Source organism: Ahaetulla prasina, chromosome 3 (genome assembly GCF_028640845.1).
Source record: "Ahaetulla prasina isolate Xishuangbanna chromosome 3, ASM2864084v1, whole genome shotgun sequence".
Lineage (NCBI taxonomy): Eukaryota > Metazoa > Chordata > Lepidosauria > Squamata > Colubridae > Ahaetulla > Ahaetulla prasina.
The window spans coordinates 132,371,343-132,395,535 of NC_080541.1; the positions used below are offsets into that span (position 1 = coordinate 132,371,343).

General features: G+C 36.0%; 3 protein-coding genes across 8 annotated transcripts in view; 2 read left to right on the plus strand and 1 right to left on the minus strand.

Moving 5' to 3' along the window:
* The window catches only part of RO60 (Ro60, Y RNA binding protein), a 29,780-nt gene extending 21,488 nt beyond the window's left edge, over positions 1–8,292 (plus strand). For all 4 annotated transcript variants that reach the window (XM_058178091.1, XM_058178093.1, XM_058178094.1 and 1 more), the window contains 2 exons: positions 4,982–5,128; positions 5,786–8,292. In XM_058178091.1, coding sequence (XP_058034074.1) covers positions 4,982–5,128; positions 5,786–5,938 — 300 coding nt within the window. In that variant the 3' untranslated portion in view covers positions 5,939–8,292. The remainder of the gene's footprint in view (positions 1–4,981; positions 5,129–5,785) is intronic.
* Positions 8,293–14,662: 6,370 nt separating this feature from the next.
* Positions 14,663–23,172, minus strand: GLRX2 (glutaredoxin 2). Of its 3 annotated transcripts, none has more exons than XM_058178106.1 (4): positions 23,152–23,172; positions 20,583–20,646; positions 17,734–17,910; positions 14,663–16,612 (listed from the first exon to the last, which is right to left on the minus strand). In XM_058178106.1, exons 2-4 carry the CDS (start codon positions 20,643–20,645, stop codon positions 16,466–16,468), a joined length of 387 nt encoding a protein of 128 aa, XP_058034089.1. In that variant the 5' UTR covers position 20,646; positions 23,152–23,172; the 3' UTR covers positions 14,663–16,465. The 3 variants fall into 3 exon arrangements, with proteins under 3 accessions (XP_058034089.1, XP_058034087.1, XP_058034088.1); XM_058178104.1 differs by lacking the exon at positions 23,152–23,172 and adding an exon at positions 22,923–23,011; XM_058178105.1 differs by lacking the exon at positions 23,152–23,172 and adding an exon at positions 22,818–22,924.
* A 131-nt stretch (positions 23,173–23,303) lies between these two features.
* The window catches only part of CDC73 (cell division cycle 73), a 108,136-nt gene continuing 107,246 nt past the window's right edge, over positions 23,304–24,193 (plus strand). The window contains exon 1 of the mRNA XM_058178096.1: positions 23,304–23,742. Coding sequence (XP_058034079.1) covers positions 23,612–23,742 — 131 coding nt within the window. The 5' untranslated portion in view covers positions 23,304–23,611. The remainder of the gene's footprint in view (positions 23,743–24,193) is intronic.

Sequence of the window (24,193 nt, forward strand, 5' to 3'; positions counted from 1 at the left end):
AGAGGTATCTAATATTCTTAAAGTAACCCTGTAGTTTTATATGAGAATAGTTAACTTAATGTATTTATCATGAAAAGATGTATTTTATTAAGTCTTAAACACGTAATTCTTTTTCATGGAAGTGTTTTATTTTCAAGTGACTCTCTTGTTACTTGCATGTAGCACATGATAATATGATTTTAAAACAAAACTGTAACAAACCTACCTGTGTAAAATCTACATAGGTATTAATTCCTATTCTACTTATTTCTTCAGATATAAATCAAGCTTCTGTTTTATTTATCCTTTTTATTTTTGGATAACATGGTCAACTTTTTCCAGAAGTATACAAGGATATATTTTCTCTGATAATTTCCAAATGTCTATGTGTGTTTAGAATTTGAGTGACTTAATTGCTGGACAATAGTTGGCCACATGTTGATACTCTTTTATTCATTCCATACCTTACTACCCAGTCTTGTCATGCCACTTGTCTACAATTCATAATTTTCCTGTTGCTCAAGTTAGAGCAGGCAACAAAGCATTTTTACAGTGATTAATGCCTCTCATACTAAAGTAACTGTTTGGCCAAGATGATGCATCCCATCAGTGCCTGTTCTACAAGTCAAGAAGGAACCATTGTGCAAGATTCGGTAATCTGATTTTCAGCACTTGTAGACAAAGCATTTTTTTAAAAAATCCTTAAGAAAGTCTTGGAGAAAGGTCTAGGATATGGTGGAAAGTTAGAAGAGGGATGAATTAGAATAGAAAAGACTTGTGGAAACAGCTATTTCACATTTGAAAACCACAGAAAGCTTGAGCTACAGAAATGCTTTTTAGTTCAAGAAACAGGAAAATAACATTCTATCTTTACCTTTGGTCATTTGGTTTTTACCAGGTTGTGGCACGCACTGAAAAAGATTCCCACATTGTTGCTTTTTCCCATGATATAGTTCCTTGTCCTGTGACTGAGGATATGACTTTACCACAAGTATTACAGAAAATGTCAGAGGTATCTAATATTCTTAAAGTAACCCTGTAGTTTTATATGAGAATAGTTAACTTAATGTATTTATCATGAAAAGATGTATTTTATTAAGTCTTAAACACGTAATTCTTTTTCATGGAAGTGTTTTATTTTCAAGTGACTCTCTTGTTACTTGCATGTAGCACATGATAATATTAATACCATAATAAAAAGGAAAGCACATTGGCCTGAGTAATCCAGTACCTAAACTTCATTAGAAAGAAAAATAAAAAAGGGATAATTAATAAGAGATGTAAGGAGTGTATGGATATGCTTTGATTTTACTTGAAGTATGTTAGTATATAATTTGAAGGCACTATTATATTACACAATGAGTTACAGGGTTTGAGAAAAAAAAAATTAAATGAGCTGGCTTAATAGAACAGAGCATGTAAATTTGTTTGAGGCACTGGATATAATGAATGATACTTTCCCTGGGAAGTGATCTGATTGGTTTTGTGATCAACTTCATTATCACATTAATGTGTGGGTTTATAGAAGGAAATATAACACAGAAGAGATTAGGGCAAAATCATTGAAGAACTTTAATGGTAAGATTAAGTTGTTAAGGATAGATGCAGGAAAGGATGGGAATCAGCACTAAATTTGTGAAAGATCTCTTGGTAATAACTTTCTAAAAAAAAGAAAATACGGAATCCGAATGGACATGGAAATATTGCTGGGCAAGCTAATCTTCTCCATTTCATGTCATGCAGCCTTCTATAAACTTTGCCCATCCTAGACCTAGAATCATATATGTACATCTGTTTTCATGCTATGGGGACTGTGGATTTGTCTGTGCATGTGTGGGAGATGAAAAGGGTTACTACTAAATTAATCCTCAGGACAGACGATTTTCTCTGAGAACAGCATTTCTGTAGCTTCTGACCTAGGCTTCCTTAGAAAGTAAACAGCACAAACTTAGTCCCAGCAAACTTTTTTAATTCATAAGGCTGTAAATTACTTTCAGTTACAATCCGCAAGGCTTGATAAAGAGTCTTTCAGAGGAAGGTTATCAACACTCACCTATCTCACATGGAACGCTGCCAAAAAGTCAATTTCCAGATGCAGGGCAAGGCCAAACTTGGCACAGACTCAGAAACAGAACTTTCAAATCTTGAATCGGCCAGATGAACGAATTGCTTCCTGCAAAAGCTCATGTCCCGTTCACTTCTCTTTTATGTCTTATGGGAGGGGCCAGTCATCTCCAAGCCTTACTCCCAAGTTGACCCTGTTTCCTTAATTGTTCCTGTTTCTGGCAGCTCTGTGCATACATGCACTGGGAACAGGCTCACGCTGTTCTTCTGCCTCGCTGATGTCAGATTCTGGACACTCTGGAGGCAGCAAAGAACTACCAGATGGCCTTGGCCCCCTCTCTGTCTCCGACTCAGAGCCATCGTCGGAGCCTTTCCGAGACTCCAGGACTGGCCCACATTCCTCCCCAACCTCCTCACTGCCCAAATCTGCTGCCAACTCTGCTGGCAGCTGGCAAGCCACAACAGTAGCTTGCATGGGTTGCCTATCATACTGCTTTGCTATATACCTTTATTTGCCTGTAAGTTTGACATCTCCAGAGGACAGGCTCAATGGGCAAGTAGTGTAGGTTTCTGTATGCTATTGCAAATCACAGGAGACATTAGTTCAATGGGGGGAGGGACAATTTAGCTGGCATTTGATCACTTCCCAGGGAAAGCATCATTTACTATATTGAAGTACTACCAAAACTCTCGTGTCCATAACCTTTAGCTCAGGGGTGAAATGCTCCCGGTCCTCACTGGCTCACCCGATTAGGTAGCAATGGCAGCTGCTGGTTTGGAGGACCGGTAGCAAAAATCCCTGGCCCCGCCCCCCTGCCTCTGCTGAGCCGCATCATCAGCAGAGGTTTTTTTTTTTACTTTTAAAAGTTTTTCTTCAGCCGAAAACATGCCTTTAAAAGTGAAAAAAAAAAAAAACCTCTGATGATCACAGGGCTGAACAGAGATCATCAGAACACTTTAAAAGTTTTTTTTTAAAAAAAACTCTTCAGCCGAAGGGGAAAAAAAGGAAAAGGGCGGGAGGGGGCTTTAAAAGGCTCCTCTGGCCATCCCAGCCAAGTTCCTCATCACCAGAACCTTAAAAAACATGTTTTCTATATGTTAAAACAATTATTTTAAGAGGTTCTGGGCTGCTAGGAGGGAACTTCAGCTGAGATCGTCAGAGGAGCTGACTTTAAACAGCCTATAATTACTGCATACTGCTCCTTTCGGGCTGGCAACGCAATGCTTACTTCAGCTACTGATTACAGCCTGCTTTGACTTCCTGCTTTGCTGAATGAGGAACTGTGGGAATTGAACTCTGGGAGTTGAAGTCCACAAACCTAAAGCTACTAAAGTTGGAGACCCCTGATCTAAAAATAAAAATAAAAATAATAAAATAAAATATTTGTGCAGCTTTCTGAGATTCGGTGTGTTTCTGTAGTTTCACTCTAACTACACAAACACACAAAATTTCACAAAGCTGTATGTGGCATTTTGTGTGTGTGTGAGTCAGTTGTGTGTGTGTAAAGTGTGAAAGTGTGAGGTTGCTGCTTGTTGCAGGGGCCATTTTGGGTGAAGCGCAGCTGCTTTTACATTGTGTGTGAGTCAGTTGTGTTGTGTTGTGTGTGTGTGTAAAGTGTGAAAGTTGGTTTTTGGTACCTCTTATTGTTTTGTACTCTTTGTTTATTATTTTTATTATTTATTGTTATTGGCCACGCCCACCCAGTCATCTGACCACCAAGCCATGCCCACCAATTAAGCCACGTCCACATAACCGGTAGGGAAAATTTTTAGATTTCACCCCTGGTTTAGTTGAGTGAAGTGATGCTACATAGGGCAAAACTTTTTCAACCAAGGTACCTCAAATGGGTTAAGTTACCAAATGCTGTGACCTCTTACTCTGAGGGAATGAAATTTGGGGAAGTTGTAGCTGCTTCAGTGCTGCTGCCACCATGCTGTTGATACTATTTGATCATCACTTTCAACATTTCTTGACAGCTTCTGGCCACTCTCTTACTCCCTTCTCTATTCAACAGTAGTGACTTATTAACCTTATCAGGAAGGGAGAAAGGAAGGAAAAGGGAGAGACATGAGGGAGGAAGGAATAAGGTAGATAGGTAGATTCCCAATGTTCACTGCCAGCTTCCAACAACAAAATGGGAAGTCAACAGAAAGAGAGAAATTGTTCCTACTCCCATAGAATTTTTGCCCATCCATGGTCATTCTGTTTATCTAGGTAAAGAAATATCTCTGAAATGATGACCCAATAGGTCACAGATTGTCTGGTATAATATATATGCTACCATCAATGTGTGAAATTAGGCATATTATAGAATGACAAAAATGAGACATCAAAGTATGAAGCACCTAATATTTTACACATTTTCTAGGCATTCTATGCAATGCCAAAAGGCAAACCAGCAAAATATAAAATATTCCCGCTTAAATGCCATTCTAGCTTTTCTTGTTGCAATAAGTAGGTCAACACTGGTCTTTTTTTTTTGGGAGGGGGGGGTTGTTAGTTTTTCAGTAAGAAAATCCTGTACTTTATTTTTTATTTTATTTTTCTTCTTTCATTTTTATAAAATCCTTTCAATAAAAGATAAGGGTTAAGCCTAACACTAACCCTTTTCATGACTTTCTTTGCATACTTTGCCTAAATAATGCTTGTCATTTTGCATAATGCCGAGATATTATATCCAATGCCTAGGGAAAATAACAGGCATTTCATATTTTGCCTAAAGACATCAAACTTTCTATAAATTTCCCAAGCAATCTATAAAATGCCAGTTTTTCACACATTGCTGGTAACATATATATAACAACACAGTTTGCAATCTTAAATGTAAACTTCAATTCACATTCCCTTTGCTAGTTCTCAGGCAGAAACATTGCTAAGTTAAAAAGCTATATAAGTTTTACTGGCTTGTTTGGATCTTTATAATTTTTTTGCTTATAGATTCCAAGGGGCGCCACCAATTGTTCTTCTCCATTGCTCTGGGCCCAAAAGACAGGTGTAGAGGTTGATGTTTTTATTATCTTCATGGATAGTGAGACCGTTGCTGGAGATGTTCACCCTGCCACAGCGTTGAGACAGTATAGAGAGGTAACTATTCTTTAAATAATGCAAAATAAGACAAAACGTTTCTTTATAAAGTTTTGCCTTCTTAAGGTAGCTGCCAGCTTTCTGATGATCGATGTTGTAACAGAGAACTATTTTCTGGAATGGTTTTGGGCAAACAATATAATTATAATCCTAAAGTAGAATGAAATATAAATATATAAAGTTATTTCTTTAATGTTGCATTCAGAGCATGCTAGTTTAGTCCTGTTTATATTAGTGTTATATAGCTATCTGCACTACAGGGATCTTAACTAGAAGTATACTGGGCTCACATAAGTGATCCACAAGTGGAATAGTGCTTATTATCAGATGCAAAAAAAAGCTATTTAAGGACAAAGCAGCAACAATGAGCCGTACTAAGAAAAGGACTACCACAGATAAGACAGAAAGTATATTTTTAAGAAAATTCCAATATATTTCCCCCATTTGCCTCATTCAGGTCTCCCTAGTTGTAGTTGTAATAGTGGCTTAAACAATCTTGGCAAAATACTGAGTAAAAGTAAGACTTCCCAGGAAGATAACAAGAATATGGATTGTGCACTTTAGTAATAAAGTCTATAAGACTTGGCTTTTATAAATAATTTGTTGTTTTGCAAGTATAATTTGAAAAAAAAATTCTCTCTCTTTATCTGTTTATAGAGAATGGGTATTCCATCCAAGTTAATCGTTTGTGGAATGACATCCAGTGGCTTTACTGTTGCAGACCCAGATGACAGAGGAATGCTGGATATTTGTGGTTTTGATACAGGAACACCTGTTGTCATTCAAAACTTCATTTTGGATTTGATCTAAACCTGTGAGCACTCACTTTTTCTAAAGCTATTAACTTCCTGAAGAATTGACTGGGGGAGCTATCAATTGCATTAACAAGACACCATTAATTCAAGACTAAGTTTCATACTCCTGTTGGGAGTATTAACATTTTAAAAAAGATGTAAAAACAGCCAGTGGCAAACTCTTACTTTCTGAACATGCTGTTTACATCTGTTGTGCATAATTCTAGGTTTCCTATTGGTTTTTAGAACTAAACATGGAATACAGTGAATGCTTTTAATTTTTTTATGTTAGTTTAACTACGGCAATGTGTTCCATTACTGAAGATTTTATTTTCCTAGAATGAATATATTGTGTTAATCATAGGGAATCAAAGGATGAGACAGGGCTTCATCTTTTTACACTATTTCAGGTTAACAACTGTTTGATTGGAATAATTTATTCTATTATCTGGGAAAAATGAGCCACATATGCACTAGAGATTATATTACTTCTATTATTGCTCATTACTTCTTATTACTTTATGGAACATTTACCACTGGCAACTTGATGCTCTCCTTGTTTTTAGCAAAGATTTTGTATTAAGCAATGCTGGGAAATTTGGAAACAACAAATTATTCCCAGGGATATTGATTTGATGATTGTACTTTAGCCTTCTAAATTCTTGTTTTTAAAAAAGGTCTTGCAAAAAACATCAATTTTGTGCACGTTATGGTCTAATTCAATGTTTCTCAAATTTGACAACTTTAAGATGTGTAGACTTCAATTAGAATTCCCCAACCAGCATATTGCCAAGTTTGAGAAACACTGATCTCACTGGACTGTGTTTTATTTCCTGACAATGAATAGTAGAAGGTTTATCAAGCAAGTAGTTTTTTTTTATAGAATCAGAATATCAGAAAATAAAAAATGTTTTCTGATGTTCTTTATAGAAAATGTGATTTATCATATCTCTTGAAGTAAGAGAGAAAAAGGCAAAACATGATAGCTGATCTGTCTTTCTGTACATGTTAACATTTGCAAAGTAGTCTTTTTGTATCAGCATATCTACTTAAATGTAGAGTTGCTGTGAGAGCAAGACAGCTGATTATATGCCGTTTTAATTTATATAGACTCTGCACATGAACAATTGGTCAAAAAGAGCTTTCTTGCTCAAATTCTGTGCTGAATGGGCCTTGCAAGCAGGGCCTAAAATACTATTATTCCTGCCTTACCATCAGGTTGGTTTGCATAGGGATTATATGTTCCTAAAGCATGTAATTTAATGACATTCACCCTTTGTTGACTCCTTTGTGTCCTAATGCAAGGACCATCACTGCTGGTAGGCAAATCAAGATTAAGGAGGTGGTAAGGAGATAACCTGTTGCTGATCTGAACTTGGCATTCCGGTTGGGCCTGTTGGGAGTTGTGCCATTCCAGATGTTGCTGAACTCCAAATTCTCCATCTTTGTCCTAGAAAATAAGTTCATGTAAACAATACAGTCTCTTTTAATTGAACAGAAGAGTTATAAGTTAGTAAATTGATGGGCTGAGCAAGAAAGAAGCAGATTATATAGAAGACTGTTTCACAACTGATATTGCTGTTCCTTTTCTTCCCATGTTACAGTCCCCTAAACCGAACCCCCTATAAATCAGGAAACCTTTCTGTGTCATATGAGCATTAGTGTGGAAACAGTTTCCTATATTTAAGGCTTCTTAACTCAATGCATCAATATCCAGCTTGGTACAAAATTACTCTTCTTGGTTTGGGTAGTTCTCCTTTGCTGCAATTCTATGACATGCAGTAGCAGGAAAAATCAGGAAAAAAATTATGGCAGTGTTTACTGTAATGCAGGATTGGCAAACTGATGAAGACGAAAACTAACCAAATTCGACTAGCCAAGTCACAAAAGACTTAATAGCTACATTTGCATTTTCATTGAGCATATGGTGCTTGCAGACAAATTTGTCACAAAGCCAGGCTTAATAGAGTATTGTGACCTATGAACATATCATTTGTCTTTGAAAAAACACCATCCATTGACTTAGAAAATTGAGAAAAACGTTAGTGTTGAATGGGTAACCTTTCCCCTCTCTATTCTGTTAAAGTGCACTTCCTGGCCTCCCTCATTGTTAGTCAGATTTATAATTTAATAACATCTGGAAAGAACTATTTCTCCACCTTTGGGTAATGTACACGTATGTACATTTGTAGTATCATACATTCTGTAACCAAATCCTCTTCATGAATTCAAGTTGATAACCTTGTAAACAATTGGTAATCAAGATTGTGACAATTATCTCCTCCTTACCTAAAGATTTTCACTGTGTACTTATGATAGCTATTCACATTTTTTCATAATTCCAGACATAATGTATACCATTTTTAAGATTGCTTTGATTCAGTTTTCCGCAACTTGGATGGGAGGTGATAGAAACACAGCACATCAGATGAAGTTATGGAAAGCTCCTGATGCTCAGTGAAAAGTGCCGAAATAATATGTATACTGGGCTAAATTTTGCATTGCAGGTTATCGAATCTGATACTAAATAAAAAGTGGTTTATAGGATTATAATATTAGGTTGTTTGGAAGACTTGTTGATTGAACTTCCCCTAACTACTTCAGCAAATTTGCCCTGGAGAACTGGGGCATTTTGGAGCAAATACTGGAGTGGATAGCAGGAAGATTTATTTTATACAAGTCCTTTCATGCAGCATTTGGATGTAATTTGGTAAAAGCAGCATGCCTGCTTTAGGTAGCTACAATTTTTTAAAAGCCCTAGAATAATACTGTCAGACTAATGATCAATTCTTGGTATAGTTAGAGAGGAGGAGGTTGCTTTGGGAATGCTGATCTGTAGTTATTCTTCAGTCCTTTACAGAAATAGCAGTTGATCAATTAAAGCTGCTCTATTAAAATCATGGATTTTAAAGAACTTGTAGCTGTATTGACCTTTGTGTAAATTATCTTTATTAAAGAATATTTAAATATCTAAAAGGATTTCTACAGTGCCACACAAGGTGTTTTACCTTAGGTAATAATATGTACTCTAAACTAGTTTTGTCTATTTTTGGACAGGATTCTTACTGCATTTCCTATTTAACTGTAAAAAAATAAAAATCATGGTTCGTATTATTATTATGACTCATTTTTGAGAGAGATGTTGAACATAGTGTAATACACCCAACTGATGTATAGATACTACAGACAGCTTCTGACAAGTATAAAACTATTGCTGAGCTTGGAAAGAGTTACTACACATAAATATGAATTGTAATTATAAATGTGTAGCTTTTAAAACATTTGCAAAAATCTAATTATAGTTGTGATTTATTGAATAAGTTAATTGTATAAGTGGAAACTGACCTAAATCATCTTATAGGTCTTTTGCCATTGATTCATTTAGAAGGATTACAGCTATAGTTATGTTATGCTTTTATCCGTGGTGGCACAGTGGTTAGGATGCAATACTGCAGGCTAATTCTGCTGACTACCTGCAGTTCGGCATTTCAAGTCTCACTGGCTCAAGGTTGACTCAGCCTTCCATCCTTCTGAGGTCAGTAAAACGAGGACCCAGATTGCTGGGGCCAATATGCTGACTCTGTAAACCGCTTGTAGAGGGCTGTAAAAGCACTATGAAGCGGTATATAAGTCTACGTGCTATTGCTAACCTCTTTATAAATAGTAGTTCTGTTTATAGTTCCTTTATGGAGAAATGCCAATACTAGAATAATGAAATTTAAAAAGTCAAAATGTATAATTTACATAGATTTGTGGGAAAGCTATAACAGGCTGCATGAATTTAGTTTAAAGCTCCAGGACCAATATAAAGATATGTCCTGCAGAAGTATTTTGATCTGCAATGTTCAATGTACAACATATTTCCTTCCATATTTTAAATGACTTTTATGACTTCTTCCATTACAAAAGCTGTTGGCCTCCTGATCAAGGAGAATTGGAGAGCTTTTTTTTTTTTTAGGAAATACAGAAATCAAAGCTTTTCTTCAAATTTTTGCCTAAGATCCAAAGGTTTTTCATCCTGATTCATTTTCCTCATGAATGAATGAATATATATATAACTAGAACTAACATATTTTGGTTCCAATGTTTAAATAAATCTTAATCCTTTATACATTTCTTTTGTTTTTTAAAAAAAGTTGATTATATGCCACTGAATAATACAGTTATACTGACTTGCCTGCTAAAATACATTCACTCTGAATTTATTCAATCTACTTTAAATTACTTTTTCAACAAGCAAATGTTGTAATAGTAAATTGTTATAAAGGTAGTAAAATGTAGGCATTAGCTTTTTGTACCGATATGCTGGTTTTACTATTAAAATGAAATTGTTTTTTTTTCCAAACCATATTGCGGAACTAGTGGAATAAGTAATAGTAATAGAATAGCAACTATAGTAAATGAGGAGTCAATTTTATTCCCTTATCCTAACTTTTTTCGTTCCTTTCTGTGCTCTGGATTGAATTAAATCTATAGATATATCAATAATAGATAGGTGACTTCATTTTATCTTTTATCCATAATACTACTTCCCATAATATTATTTCTGTTTTAGTGCAGATTAGGAGACCGTTAAATGGTGGCAGTAGGAGCTAAAGAGGAAAGTGGAGTTTGTTAGGTTTGAACAGAACATGTTTACTGAAAGAGAGAAGAAGCCAAGGAGTTGGGGTGGGGAGAGAGAGAAGGGTTAACTTGCATGTATCCATGGATAAATAATCCACTTTATTTAAATCACTCTTGGCAATAGAAGTTAGTAATATGAAATAAATTCTCTGTGTATTGGAAGGACAGAAAAGCCTTCTTGCTTAGTAATGAGGTGCTATGAAAAAGAGTGCAAGCTGAAGTGGGACTTTAAAAATATTTGCATGCTTCAAAACTGAATCCATTCTGTGTTAAAAATGGGTGTGATTATAGGTTTTAATTACAATGAAATACTTTTTCATTTAATTTAAGGAAAGGAATCAATTTCTATGTGTTATTCCTTCAATGGCAGAGACCATTCCTTCTAAATTGATAGATTATAGAATTATAGTATCTAGCTATCACTTAAGATTTTAATTTTTGTAAGACCAAATTAATTAAAAAAGACTCAAGGCTGTTTCATTAAAGGAAATATGGATAATTTTGCAAAAATACAAGGACCTAGGTGGACTTTAAATAGAGCATTAGAAAAAATAAGACCAGTTAAGTGCCTATTTGCTGATCAAATTGTAGGATATAAAGTTAATATAACTTTAAAAGTCAAAAAGATTTACCAGGAAATTATTGTAAAACAGATAAATTGGATCATTCTTAAATTGGAAATGAGTAGATATTAAATACTGTGTTAAGCTATCAGTGTATAATAAATTATACTAATTAGATTCCTCCCCTCCCCCCAATACTGTGTATCCTGTGTACTAATCCAAGTAAGATCCTATTCAATATTGGTCCATAATTGTCTTGTTTGCTTGCACCATTCCAAAGTTTCACTTGAGAATTGTGTATCCTCAGAAAGAACCTACAAGCTTGTTAGAATATTAATATACAGAGAACTGTTTATTTCCAACCATTTTTATGTTTCTCATGGTAGATAGATATTTTTTCAACTTCCCATCTCTCTACGTGAAAGAATGTTGGGTCCAAAGTCATCCAACTGTCTTCACTGCTCTCCTATTCTTTCACTAACATTTTAACATTACTCTGGGTTTACTTAATTTTACTTACCGTAAATTTTTTTAACTTAATCTGAAAGTCACCTCATGCCCTGGTAGTGACCCTAACTCATATGTGACATTCAAATGTACTTCCTGCCCACATCAGCTTAATTCCACTCCACCTTGTTTGTTTTAGTGATCGCTGCTGTCTCTTTCAGGAGTGCCTCTTGTAAATAACTTATTTTTTTTTTCAGTAGCTGCTGTTCTGGTTTTGAATTAGTCTTTAGTGCCATTTAGTTAAATTATAGATTGTACCTTTAGCTTAATGCAAATGAAACATGATTTATATTGTCAAAGGGTGTTGAGGTTATGTGCTGTATATTCTGGTACATTCTCTAAATCACAATTCAATTTAATTTGAATTAATTACGAAAGATGAATTCTGTTTAGTGCTTACCATGAGTATTATTTCTAACTATTTTGGATGCAAAATGTGTGATTATTGGCCTGGTTTTGAATTCTGTATTCACAATCAGTGAATCAGTGTCATTTTCATAATAGGTCTATAATAATACCCTGATCCGGTGATCTTTTACAGGCATATAGGAATTCTATTAATATTTCAAAACCTTTTATTATATATGCCAAAAACTCGCTAACATTACAAAACTGGTAGTAGTAGTCCTTCACTTATAACCACTCATTTTAATGACCATTTGAAGTTCCAGTAGCACAGAAAAAAGTGACTTATGACGGTTGTTCATGCTTACAACCGTTGCAGCATCCCCATGATCGCATAATCAAAATCTGGATACTTGGTAATTGGATGCATTTATGACGGTTGCGGTGTCCCAGTATCATGTGATCACCTTTTGCGAATTTCTGATAAAGTCAATGGGAAAGCCAGATTCACTTAATAACTGTGTTACAAACTTAAAAACTGCAGTGATTGACTTAACTATGGCAAGAAATATAATGAAATGGGAAAAAATTCACTTAACAACTTGCTTAGCAGTGGAAATTTTGGGTCATAAGTCGACTTCCTATATCTTGTTTTGTTTAATACAATATAAAATATTTCTCACAGTAATCTTTACAAAATATGTAATAATTATGGGAAATTGAGCACCCTGTTTGGTAGGCCTTTGTGTGATGTATGTTGAATAGGTAATCAAGAATACTTGATAAATAACCCATGTCAAGTGCTTGTTTCCATTACACTAAAAATGTATGATCTAGCTATATTATATAAATTGCATGAAGTTATGCTTGAATATAAACGCAACATTTACCACCATTGTAAACAACTGTTTCAGACAGAAGACCAATAACTTAATTGTTTTTGTAAACAGATAATGCCAAGGAAGAATATATGAATTCTATATTTGCTGGAGTGGCAGATTAGTTAAAAGATGCTAATTTAGGAAATAAACTGATCTTACATTTGTACTTTAAGTTGAATAACTCAACAGCATAATAATACTCAATGTTTTAGTGAAAAATTACTGTATATACATTAGTATGGAATATGCAACACTTGGGTTTAACTGGCCATCTGTACATATTTGTACAATATGTCATTCAATTGAAATGTTGCCTAATATTTATATCCAGATACTCACATTGTGCTGTTAAAAGATCAATGGGTAGACTTTTTGTAATAGGATGAGATTTAATTTTTGGTTGTGGTGGGGAAAGAATTTCACTTTGACCAAGTGTCATCATTGCCTTTAGAAAGCCTTAAACATGATCATAAGAAATGAAAGTCATTGTATCTGAAGATGTGTAAATTTTTCCCAGAATAACTTTACTTTTTGCATAAAATTGATCCCTTTTGAGACTTGAGGGTAAACAAGGAAAAGACTCATAGTTACTGAAATAATTTTTTGTGCGACAAGAATTTTAAAAATGTAACATTTTGAAAACATTAATTTTACACATTATTGTAGATTTATCAGGATACCGTCTATTGTTTATGCTATATACAATATGTATTATTTTTAAGTAGCAATCTATACATTACATTATATACAACATGTATTATTTTTAAGTGGCAATCTATACATTACATTGTTAACATTTTGAAAAAAAATGTACATCTTTACTTTCAGTGGGTTTTTGAAGAAATGTTGAAGCAGAAATATTGTGAAACGTACAATTTTAAATTTAATATGGATATTTTGACTTGTTTGATAAAAATTATTTAACAAGGTTACAAAGAATTTTGCAAAACTTAATTCTGATAGTAAGAAACAATGCAGATACGCAGTTATCTATGAATCTTTTATATAGGTATAGCATATTAAAGATATGCTATACCTTTTAAAATAAAAAGAATGTCAGTCAGCTAATTAACTTCCTTCTTTGAACTTGTACAGTGGAAATAAAGTTCAATGGTTGGCTTGTATAACCAGTTGTAAGATGTTGTTTATCACTCCAAAGGGCAAAAGCAGGTAATTTGTGGGAGCAAATGTGACCTAGATACAGTACAGCCCTGAGAATAATTTGACAAAGGATTGTTTGAACTACGGTATTTTGGTCCAGATCACAATATTCTTTCTACTCTTTCACTTCTGATGTTTTTACCCTTGGGTATCAGAATTTTAATGAGAAGTGACCATATGGAAAACATTATTAGAAGAAAAAGGATTCAATCTTTGTTCTTCTCATTAGAATCTGTTCTTCAGAGGCTCATAATTACATAGTTTTTAAAAAAGCAAAACAACGCCTTTACTGCCAAAATGTTATAATAAACATTGAGTATTTGATTCCACTTAAAATAAACAGCCTTGGATTTTTGTTTAAAGAGTAACAAGTTTTTAACTAAGAAAACTCTTTATTAATAAACATCAATAGAGGAGAGGGGGGTTATTGGTTACCATCGTTTTGAGTAAATGATTGTTTTCAGATACAAGTGTAAATGAAATGTTCCTAAATGTTTTATGCTTTGTAGAACAATTGCAAAATAAATTCTATGTACTTCATCATTTAAATTGCCTTTAATGATGCCACAATTATTATTTACTAGTGCAATATGTGGTTAAAAAGATGATCTGGAACTGAGGTTCTATGAATGCTGGATGTGTGCTACAATTTCACATGGATGCTTTTGTTCTTAGCATTTGCTTCTAAGTTCTTAAGCATTTAATTGCTTTGGGGATATATATGAATGGATGGATAGGTAGGTTGGTCTCTGAACTTTCTATGTCTGATCACTCTTACATTGTGAAGTAGAATGAACATAACATTACAGCTTCAACTTTTTACTTTACATACTCAATATATACAAAATATTTCCATTTAAAAAACCGTGTCTAATCAGTATATCCCAATATTTTTTTAATCTCAACACAAAATCCAGACATGGTTTCCAGATAAAAACAAAGTTAGATGTATTCTCTTTAATTAAAACAGTTAATTTGGCCATTACAATACTATCTCTTATAGCCATCATTGCTGTTTTTTAATTTGTAAATCTGTTTTAGGATACAATATTTGACTGAAAAGTGAAAATCAAAAAACCACATTCTGGTTCTTTGTAACATGAGCATGCAGCTTATAATGCAGTTAATCATAACACATGATAAATATTTGGTACTGTTTAATGCAAATATATTACACAAAGAGAAAGAACATTCATTAAGTCACAATAATCTTTTTTTGTCATATACTCATAAAGTACTATTTCATAAACATCAGTCCAATTGCAAGCCACAAAGAGGTCGCATTTTCAAGCAGCTTTGATAATGAAATGTGTCCTCTAGCAATCTAGACATATAAATTTTTATCTCACAAAAAATGCTGGTCCCTTAGGACAAGAACATTTTTGAAATTATTCATCCATCTGTAAATCATTTATTAGCATCTGCTACATATAGCTGATGAGGTCCTTTTTATCTAAAAAGAATTAGATACCTAATTCCAAAAGTCCTTCATGTTATGTGTTGTTAAAGGATAGATTAGCTTGGACATATGTACATTGGGAAAAGGACAGTGATGGTGCCTTTACTGAGAATGAATATGGATTTTATAGAACCGTACTTGCTAAGCACAAAGACTAGCAAAGTTGACAGTGAAAACTACAGTTGCATACCTGTAGGTTCAAATGAAGTAAAGGTACAAGTAGAACTTCAGCATACATAAAACTAGCCTATATATCTCATTCAAAATGGCTTCTTCTATCTATATTCTCTGCTTTCTCCAGAGTTACATTTTTGCCAATGTGCTGGCATTCTCTTTCTATATAACTTTAAAAAGAGGCAGAGGCCTTCTTTGTATTTGACTGCATAACCAGAAGTTCAAGCTCCAAGGTGAAAGGAAGCAAACGATAAGGAGGAGATATGTTGAAGACAAGGGAAGAATTAAGCTGAGTTCAGCTTCTCCCTTGCCAATGACTGCTTTATCTGCTCCCAGTGTCTTATTTCCAGCATCTCCATCTGCTGATTTTGTGTTGTCCAAGTCTCTCTTCATTTTTTTCTGTTCGATATACCAACTTGCCAATGGCCAATTTCTTGAGAGAAAGGCAGCATACACAGATAATATAGCTATACAAAGTTTAGTACAGAGTTGCAGAAACAGCAAACAATGAGCAAATTGTCATGGACGGCAACTGATTATTGTGCAGGTGCTCATAGATATGCCAAAAACATCCTGGGAGTATTGCTATAAGTTTGGGTGCAGGTGGCATAGCTCTTAGACTTAGTTTCCAGAACTGACTTAATGTGACAAGGTTTATTTGTGTGGCTTAAGTTTTCTACCAGAAACCCCTGGTTGGTTTCAACCTGCATATTAACTAGCCAATATATTTTGGGACAATTCAAAGTTGTTGAAGCATTTTTGTACAGGTAGGTTGGTAAAGTGAAATCTGGGTGTATAAATAAAAGATAGTCACGTTTTATTTAAAAAAATTAAGGAAAACCATATGAATGTACTGAGTTTCTCTCTCTTTGGATCTGGCATTGGTGTACTAATGGAAGGAGTTTACCCTCCCTGTGAAGTTGTTGAGTATCTGTAGCACCTCCGACAAAGTTTCCATTGATAAATATTCTGGGAACCTGTTGAATATAAAGAAATGAATGTTAAGCATATTGCTCAACATGGATGAAATACACTATAGCATACTGCTTATGTTATTAAGGAATCAAGGGGAATACTCTGTTACAAAAATTGAAGGAATCAGACTCTAAAAACCCTTGAGACATGCAAGAAGATAGTGATAGAAGTAAGGCTTTCCTTCAACATTCAAGGGCAGTATCTTATACAATCTAATCTAACTCTAGCAATGAACTTTTTTTAAAATCCAGATTCCCTTTGGAATTCAAGCAAAATACCAAATAGCGGTAACTTCTTTTTTTAATTTAGCATTTTAATTTTTATTTAAAGATAGTATTCAACAATGATCTAAAATTGAAAGATTAAATTCACAAAGTTGATTCAAATTCAGACCGAGAGCTATAATCCAAACAAATAAACTGAACAAGGACATATAAAAGCAAAAAATAAATATTCATTCTGAAAATAATGACAATAACAACACTTCACTAGTTTTTACAAGGCTAGAGATTGTAGTCTTATGTAAAGAAAAAAAACAACACTGCTAAAACATCAAAAGGCTGCACTCGTATACCAGATTCATAATGAAATCCTGTTTAAATAAAAACAACCCCTAAATACATAACACTGATTTTAATATCTGGTAAAAACAGGACCAAAACAAATTTTGCTCTATCAGACAAAATCACTCTTCAGTAAATATATTTATTTCTCAGCGTGCCCAGTCATATACAATATCTTGAATGCTAGAAGTAGAACATGAAGTTATATTCTTTTATTATCACATCCTAGCAATTTTTTCAAGGCAACAGCTATTGCAAGGTTGCATAAATGTATGGATTGCATGCATATATATATATATATATATATAATCTATATTAGAGTAGTAGCTATTACATTATGAACCACTTTGAATGACATGGTAAGGTAAAATTTACTAAAATTCTGGGCTAACTCTGAACTACTTCAGTTGCATTTGCTGATTTCTCTTATAAATGGAGTAGAGTTTGTCCAGAATTAGAAATTTTAGAAAACCACAGGATGCTTTATGCAGTCTTTGTCCTCTCACCCAAACTAAAAGTGGTAGTTGTTCCAAAATCTGGAAAAAAAAAATAGTACTCACTGTCCGGCTGCCTGTCATTTGATGCAGGATATCCTGAAACTGACTTCCATTTTCATATCTATCAAGTTCTATGGCTTTATAATTCACATTCATTTCTTGAAATAGTTTCTTTGCCATTTTGCAATAGGAACAAGTGCTTTTTGAGAAGATCACAACACAATTATCTGATATAGCATCCTATGGGTTGAAATAAAAACATGCAATGATGAGAAGTATGCATAAGGGAAGTTGGAAGAATTAGTGGCTAGATTCAAAGTCAATTCGAAATCGGAATCAAACTCAGTGTTTAGGGATTTATGTGAATCCAGACAATTGTAACTTATTCAACAAACATGTTTGGCTCTAAATATAATGTTTGTATAATGGAGAAAAAGCAACTTCTCAAGGAAACATACTTGTGTGTTAAAGAAAAAGACGTAACTATAGCCTTCAATATTACACACACAAAAAACTCTCAAATAATTAAAATGTTCCAGTTCAGCCTATACTAACAAATGAATCAGCTAGCATGTTTTAATTTAAAAGGGAGGGCATGGGCAAAGTACTATTGTATTGCCAACATGGCTTTCCACTTTTCATTCATAACAAATCAGTCAATTTATTATTATAGTCTTAGATCAGAAACAAATAAAATCACTCAGTATATATTCACTTAAGAATTCTAGCATGAAATAATAAATGACAACCATTATACATGGTCTGATTACACGATAGCTGCAATCCCTAACTGTGTGGCCCATTGTGGATTCAACGCTAAAAGGGAAATGACTAAGCACTGCAAGGGTTAGCCAAAATTGTTATATACATCGCTATGGTGAAGAAGACACGTATTTGCGAAGAATCCCTAATGCTGCTGCACAGAATCTGGCCACTTGTGCTGTAGTTACGGACTGTTCATCCTTAAGCAGCCACTGAAGATAGGTAGTGTCGGAGCGGCCAGGATACCTTGCAGTTATTGGCAGAATATGTTTTTTCCTAATCTTCGTATAAAAGGAACATCTAAGGAGCATGTGACCCACAGTCTTCACCTCTCCTGAGCTACAGAGTCTTTCCGTGAATGGTATTCTTTTATACTTGCCATAAAGAACAGCCGATGGAAAGGCATGGCACCGTGCAAGTGCAAATGTTTTTTGGTGGTTTGCTGATTCCAACTGACTAAGATACCTGGCAGGAGCTACAGCACATCTAGTGGCATCTGGAGCCAGAAACAGTGGAGCTTTCCCTAAATCCGCCTGCCTCTCGATGTCCTCCACCCTTTGTCTCAAGGTTTGTCTTCTTAGATCATAGTCCATCTTGAGTATTAAAGCTGGGGAGAAACCTAATTTGGCAAGGTTGGACTCGACAGCCTTGATCCATGATGAACTGAATTTGCTCGGAGGATTAACGGAGCAAGACCTTGCAGAAAGAAGTTAAGCTTTAGCCAGAGATTTAAGGACACTATACAGATTCTTGCTTCAACTTTTATCAATCCTGTCTCCAGGTGCAGAAATGCATTTGAGACACAAAGTGGCATCTGGAGAATTGATCTGATGAATTTGGATTGAACTATTTCTAACGATGTAAAACATGAAGCTGACGGTCCGAGCAAGGTCCCATAAAGGAGTTGAGCTAGTGACTTGGCCACAAAAAGCTTAATAGCAGCAGGGACATAGTATCCTCCCTTTGTGTGGAAAAAACTAAGAATGGTGCTTGCCGATCTTTGGCCCAAGGCAGCTGCATATTCTCCATGGGCTTTTCTTGAACCATTGGCCTGAATGACCACCTCCAGGTATTTGCTCTATTTTGTGGCCATTTAGATTCCATGAATAAAGTTTTGGCCTTTTTGCAAAGGCCATGATCTTTGTTTTCTCATAATTTATGTCCAGTTTATTATAAGTACTGTACTGGAGAATGACTCACAAGGCTCTTTTAAGGCTTATTGGTGTCCTGGAGAGGATCACAGCGTCATCTGCATAGAGCAGGAGGGCGATGCTTCGGTCACCTATTTTTTGGGGGGTGATGATTTTGTTTGTTTAGCCATTTTACCATGTCATTTATGTAAATGTTGAAAAGCAGGGGGAGCAAAATGCACCCATTTAACCCCCTTTTGAGTTTTAACTGACTTTGAGAGAGACCCTTGCATATTATATCTCACCTTGGGGGAAGTTTTAGTATGTAGGGCATGTAATATTGAAGAAGCCTGTGGTCAATTGAGGCAGCTTCCAGCTTTTCCCATAGCTTAGTCCTGGTAATTGTATCAAAAGCTGCCTTGAGATCTATTAAATATATAGATATATATTTGATACGGGTCTATTTGAGATGCATTTTTCAATCAGGTGATGAAGAACTAAGTACTGATCAGTGATGCTTCTCCCCCCTCTAAATCCGGCTTGCTCATTCAAAGTTTCATTATTTAATTTGAATAGGATTGCTAACTTTCCCAATTGTTAACTCTAAAATTGTTAGAATCTATTGTATTTCTGCTACTTTCCAGAAGTTTGAGTCAAAGGCTTATTGATACAAGATTGAATTACTTTACTAGGACACACTTCCAGTACTGTTAAAAGGTATTGGTGCAGAATGGACGGCTGTTTTAGAACCATATGTGGCTCCCAAATTCTCTATGCTGCCTTGGGGTGGGGTTAATTATGACTGTAAAAAATCTGACAGTACAATTTCCCACTGTTTTGAAACAGGAAAGAATGAAAAACTGAAAAACCAACAGCTGGAACAAGTTTGGGGTGACTTCTTAACTATAACAATATGCATTTGACTTCCAAAACATGACTCATAATTACATTTAATACTTTAGAAAAAATAAAGTCCCTGCCCCACAAGAAGCAGCATTTAGACCAACCACATTTACTCACTTTTATTTGGTTTGCTATAGCAGTATTAGATATCGCTGTAGCAGCAGATGCATTGTTCCCCATTCTAAACAGAAAAAAAGGCATTGCAATGAATATTTCAGACTGTTTATAATACAATCCTGTATTTAAAGAACAGCCTTACAACCAGTTACATTGTAAATTTCATAAAAGTAACCAGCTAAGTGGCATAATATTTTTGGACAAGTACAAAAACTAATTTTGATTAAAGTCTTAGATTAACAGGAGTAATGCCAAATTAAGAATTACTATATTGTAGCCTTTTCAAAATATACATTTACTAAACATTTTAAAGAAATAAAAGTAAAAGAAAGAAAAGAAAAGAGAGATAAAAAGTGATAGCGTGAGGCATATAGATAGATTTGGAAGTATCACCGAAAAAGGTTTTAATTTCATTACTGGAATTACAATAGGTATAAAATGGTTGATTATATAATATAATCTTAAAAAACTACATATCACCATAAAGCTTTACAAAGAAAAAAGCATAAATACCAGGAATTGTACTTAAAGTAATAGAGATCATAAATTATAACAAATTACAATATATTTTATCTATAAAACTAAAAGTCTATTCTGATTGAAAAATTCCTATAAGACTTAAATAACGCATCATGTAAAAAGAAACACAATTTTTGGATGTGATACAAATTCAGATAAACACCGTAATCTAGAAACTTTCCCAGTTGAATAATCCTCTAATGGATTTACTTTTCAGATATAACATATGGTCTTTCTTCTACAGAGATAATAAAATATCCTGTTCAGCATACTGCATGGGAAGTTATAGTTTAGTAAAATTCAATAAGAATATTGCAGGTTATTAAGCACATCCAGTTTTTAAAATTTGTTTTAGTCTAATGTAAATCGTTGTCCAGAACTATTCAGCTTCACAACATTAGCACCAAATAAAAAAAAAATCTGAACTCTGTACATTAACATTTCCAGATTAAGAGTATATGCAGATGTTTATATATACGGCCAATCTTTTGTTCTGTTTTCCACCTCCATGAAAATTAAAACAGAATTTAATCACTAAACAAAAGGAAAAAGTAAACTTCACTGCTTCTAAAATTGTCATCATTCTTCATATAGGTAGTCCTCGACGTATAATCATAATTGAGTCCAAAATTTCTGTTGCTAAGCAAGACAGTTGTTAAGTGGGTTTTGCCCCATTTTACAACTTTCCTTGCCACAGTTGTTAAGTGAATCACTTCAGTTGTTAAATTAGGTAAGTAAATCTGGCTTTGCTTGTCATAGAAAGTGATCGCATAATCTTGGGAGACTGCATTCCAGTTGCCAAGCGTCCAAATTCTGATCATGTGATCATGCAATGGTTGCAAGTATGAAAAACTAAGTCACCTTTTTGCCATTGGAACTTCAAACCGTCACTAAGTGAATGATTTTAAGTTGAGGATTAGCTATATTGTGCTTAAAAACCAAGGATTCTACAGAACTAAAGACATATCAATGAAGTTAGATTACAGTGAAGTACACAGTAGACACATAGCCTAGACGTTTTAACACATAGGCAGTTCTAACTCTAAAAGCTGAATACCAAACAGACTTTATGATTAAAAAGGAGACATGCTAGACCCCGCAAAAAACTACTAACAACGGTTAACTCATAAATTCAAGTAAAATAAAGCACTATAGATCATAAAATTCAGAGAGACCCATCAGCAAAGCCAGTCTGAAAGCCACACTTCCAGAGCAGCAGCCCTATCTTAGGACTCACACATAAAAATGTGAAGCCCAGGAAACTAAACATTATGAGTACATCTCCGCAGCCAGGATATTCTGAATGATAACATAAGTTTCCCCCCTCAAAAGCATCTTGGTGAGAAGGATTTCAATATGGGATCATCCCCAAAACCATCATTGTTAACCAGTTCTTGAGAGTGGGGGCTGCTTGGCCAAACAGCTGCATTATCAGTGGTTGAGCAACTCCACTGAATGTCTTAAGACTTTTTGTTGTCTCTGCTGGACAGAAAGTGCTCTAGAAGTTGAAAATCATGGCCAAACATATTTACTTGCATACAGCCCAGGTTTTATTTATTCACGAATAAACACCCATAATTTCCTAAATTTATTCACGAATAAACACGAATAAACAGTTGGAAAGTGACCAAGAACAAACCTTCTAGGGTAACCCAAGGTGAATGTCACAAAAATAGATACAGCTAAATAAGTCTCTTACAAACTGCCTTCACTCACAAAATATAACAAATGAGAATTTACAGCATCCCAACAAGCCAAACCGCTGGAATCAAGCCAAAGCCGCCTTTCGTTTCGCGCACATCCTTCCCGCCTTTAACCAACCTGAGCACCCAAAGCCTCCGCAGCACCCACAAAGCCATCAGCCAAATGAGAACAGCCGCCGCCACCCACCCCCACGCCACTCCCGAGGCTCCGCCTCCGGAAGACAGGTCTGCTTCACTTCCAAGGACCCTCAACAACCCAGGGGCTATCTACTCTATTGCCTGTTCGTTTTCTCCTTCCTTTGAAACGCCAACTTCCCCTTCGAGCGTCGCGACAGGCTCTTCCTCACGTCAATCACGCCGGAACTGACGGTGAGCGGTTGAAGAGAGGCCAGAAGGGGAGGCGGGACGCAGTGCTGAAAGAGACAGCTCTCCCGTTTCTCGGTGTTTCCTATCCGGTCGTAGGCGGGGTCAAGGAGAGTTTTTTTCCCCCTTCCTCTCTCTCTCCATCTGAGCGCAGGCGCAGACGTAGGCGGACTGGTAGGGTCCTTCCGACTATTCTTGCTTCTGCGCGTGCGATATCGGCGGCGGCAGCGGCGGCTTGAGGTGGTTGATCCGTCGTTCGTTCGGTTAGTCGGGCGGTCGGTTTGCGTTGCCTGACAAGTCAGGCGGCGAGGCAACGCAAGCTGTCGGGGCGAAAGAGCGAGAGGAGGGGAAAGGCGCAGCACCAGGAGGCGGCGCGAGGGAAGTCACTGGAGCGCGGGCGGGTCTCCGGGGTCTCGAGGCCAGCGAGCCAAGCAGGCTGAGGCGATGGCGGACGTCCTGAGCGTGCTGCGCCAGTACAACACGCAGAAGAAGGAGATCGTGGTGAAAGGCGACGAAGTGATCTTCGGCGAGTTCTCCTGGCCCAAGAACGTCAAGACCAACTATGTCATCTGGGGGTAAGTCGGCCAAAAGCTTCGCCCGGTGTGTGTTTGGGTGGCTGGGAGGCTCCGAATGGGAAGGGACCGAGCAGCGATGTCCTCCTGCAGGATCCGGCCGAGAAGCTTTATCCTAGCTCAGCCGAAGCTTCCTCCCCCCCCTTGAGGGGACAGCGAGCTGCTCCCAAGCCGTCCGGGGACGCTTGAGTTTGCCCAGCCGTGATTAACGCTGTGTCGCCTCGGGCTCAGGACGTCGGAGGTGGCGTTTGGGACCAATAGCTTAACAGTGATGCCGCTTGACTTTCTTTTGGTGCCTTTATGGGAGCTGGGGGGGGGGCGTCTCTTTCTAAAGGCGAACGTGGCCGGCATCTGCTTGCCTCCAGGTTAACTAGGTAGGAAGTAGTTCCCCGAAACGGGATGTGGAGTTGCAACAACCTTCGTGCAGAGTGCTTGGGAGACACGTGGGGGTGTG

What these genes read in the sequence shown, in the direction of transcription:
- GLRX2 (XM_058178104.1), bottom strand. Translation starts at nt 22,960, where the DNA reads ATGGCTTTGTGGGTGCTGCGGAGGCTTTGGGTGCTCAG. An exon ending in CTATAGCAAACCAAATAAAA is followed by an intron (nt 17,911 to 20,582) that starts GTGAGTAAATGT and finishes TTCAACCCATAG; the next exon opens with GATGCTATATCAGATAATTG. An exon ending in AAATGACAGGCAGCCGGACA is followed by an intron (nt 16,613 to 17,733) that starts GTGAGTACTATT and finishes TATATTCAACAG; the next exon opens with GTTCCCAGAATATTTATCAA.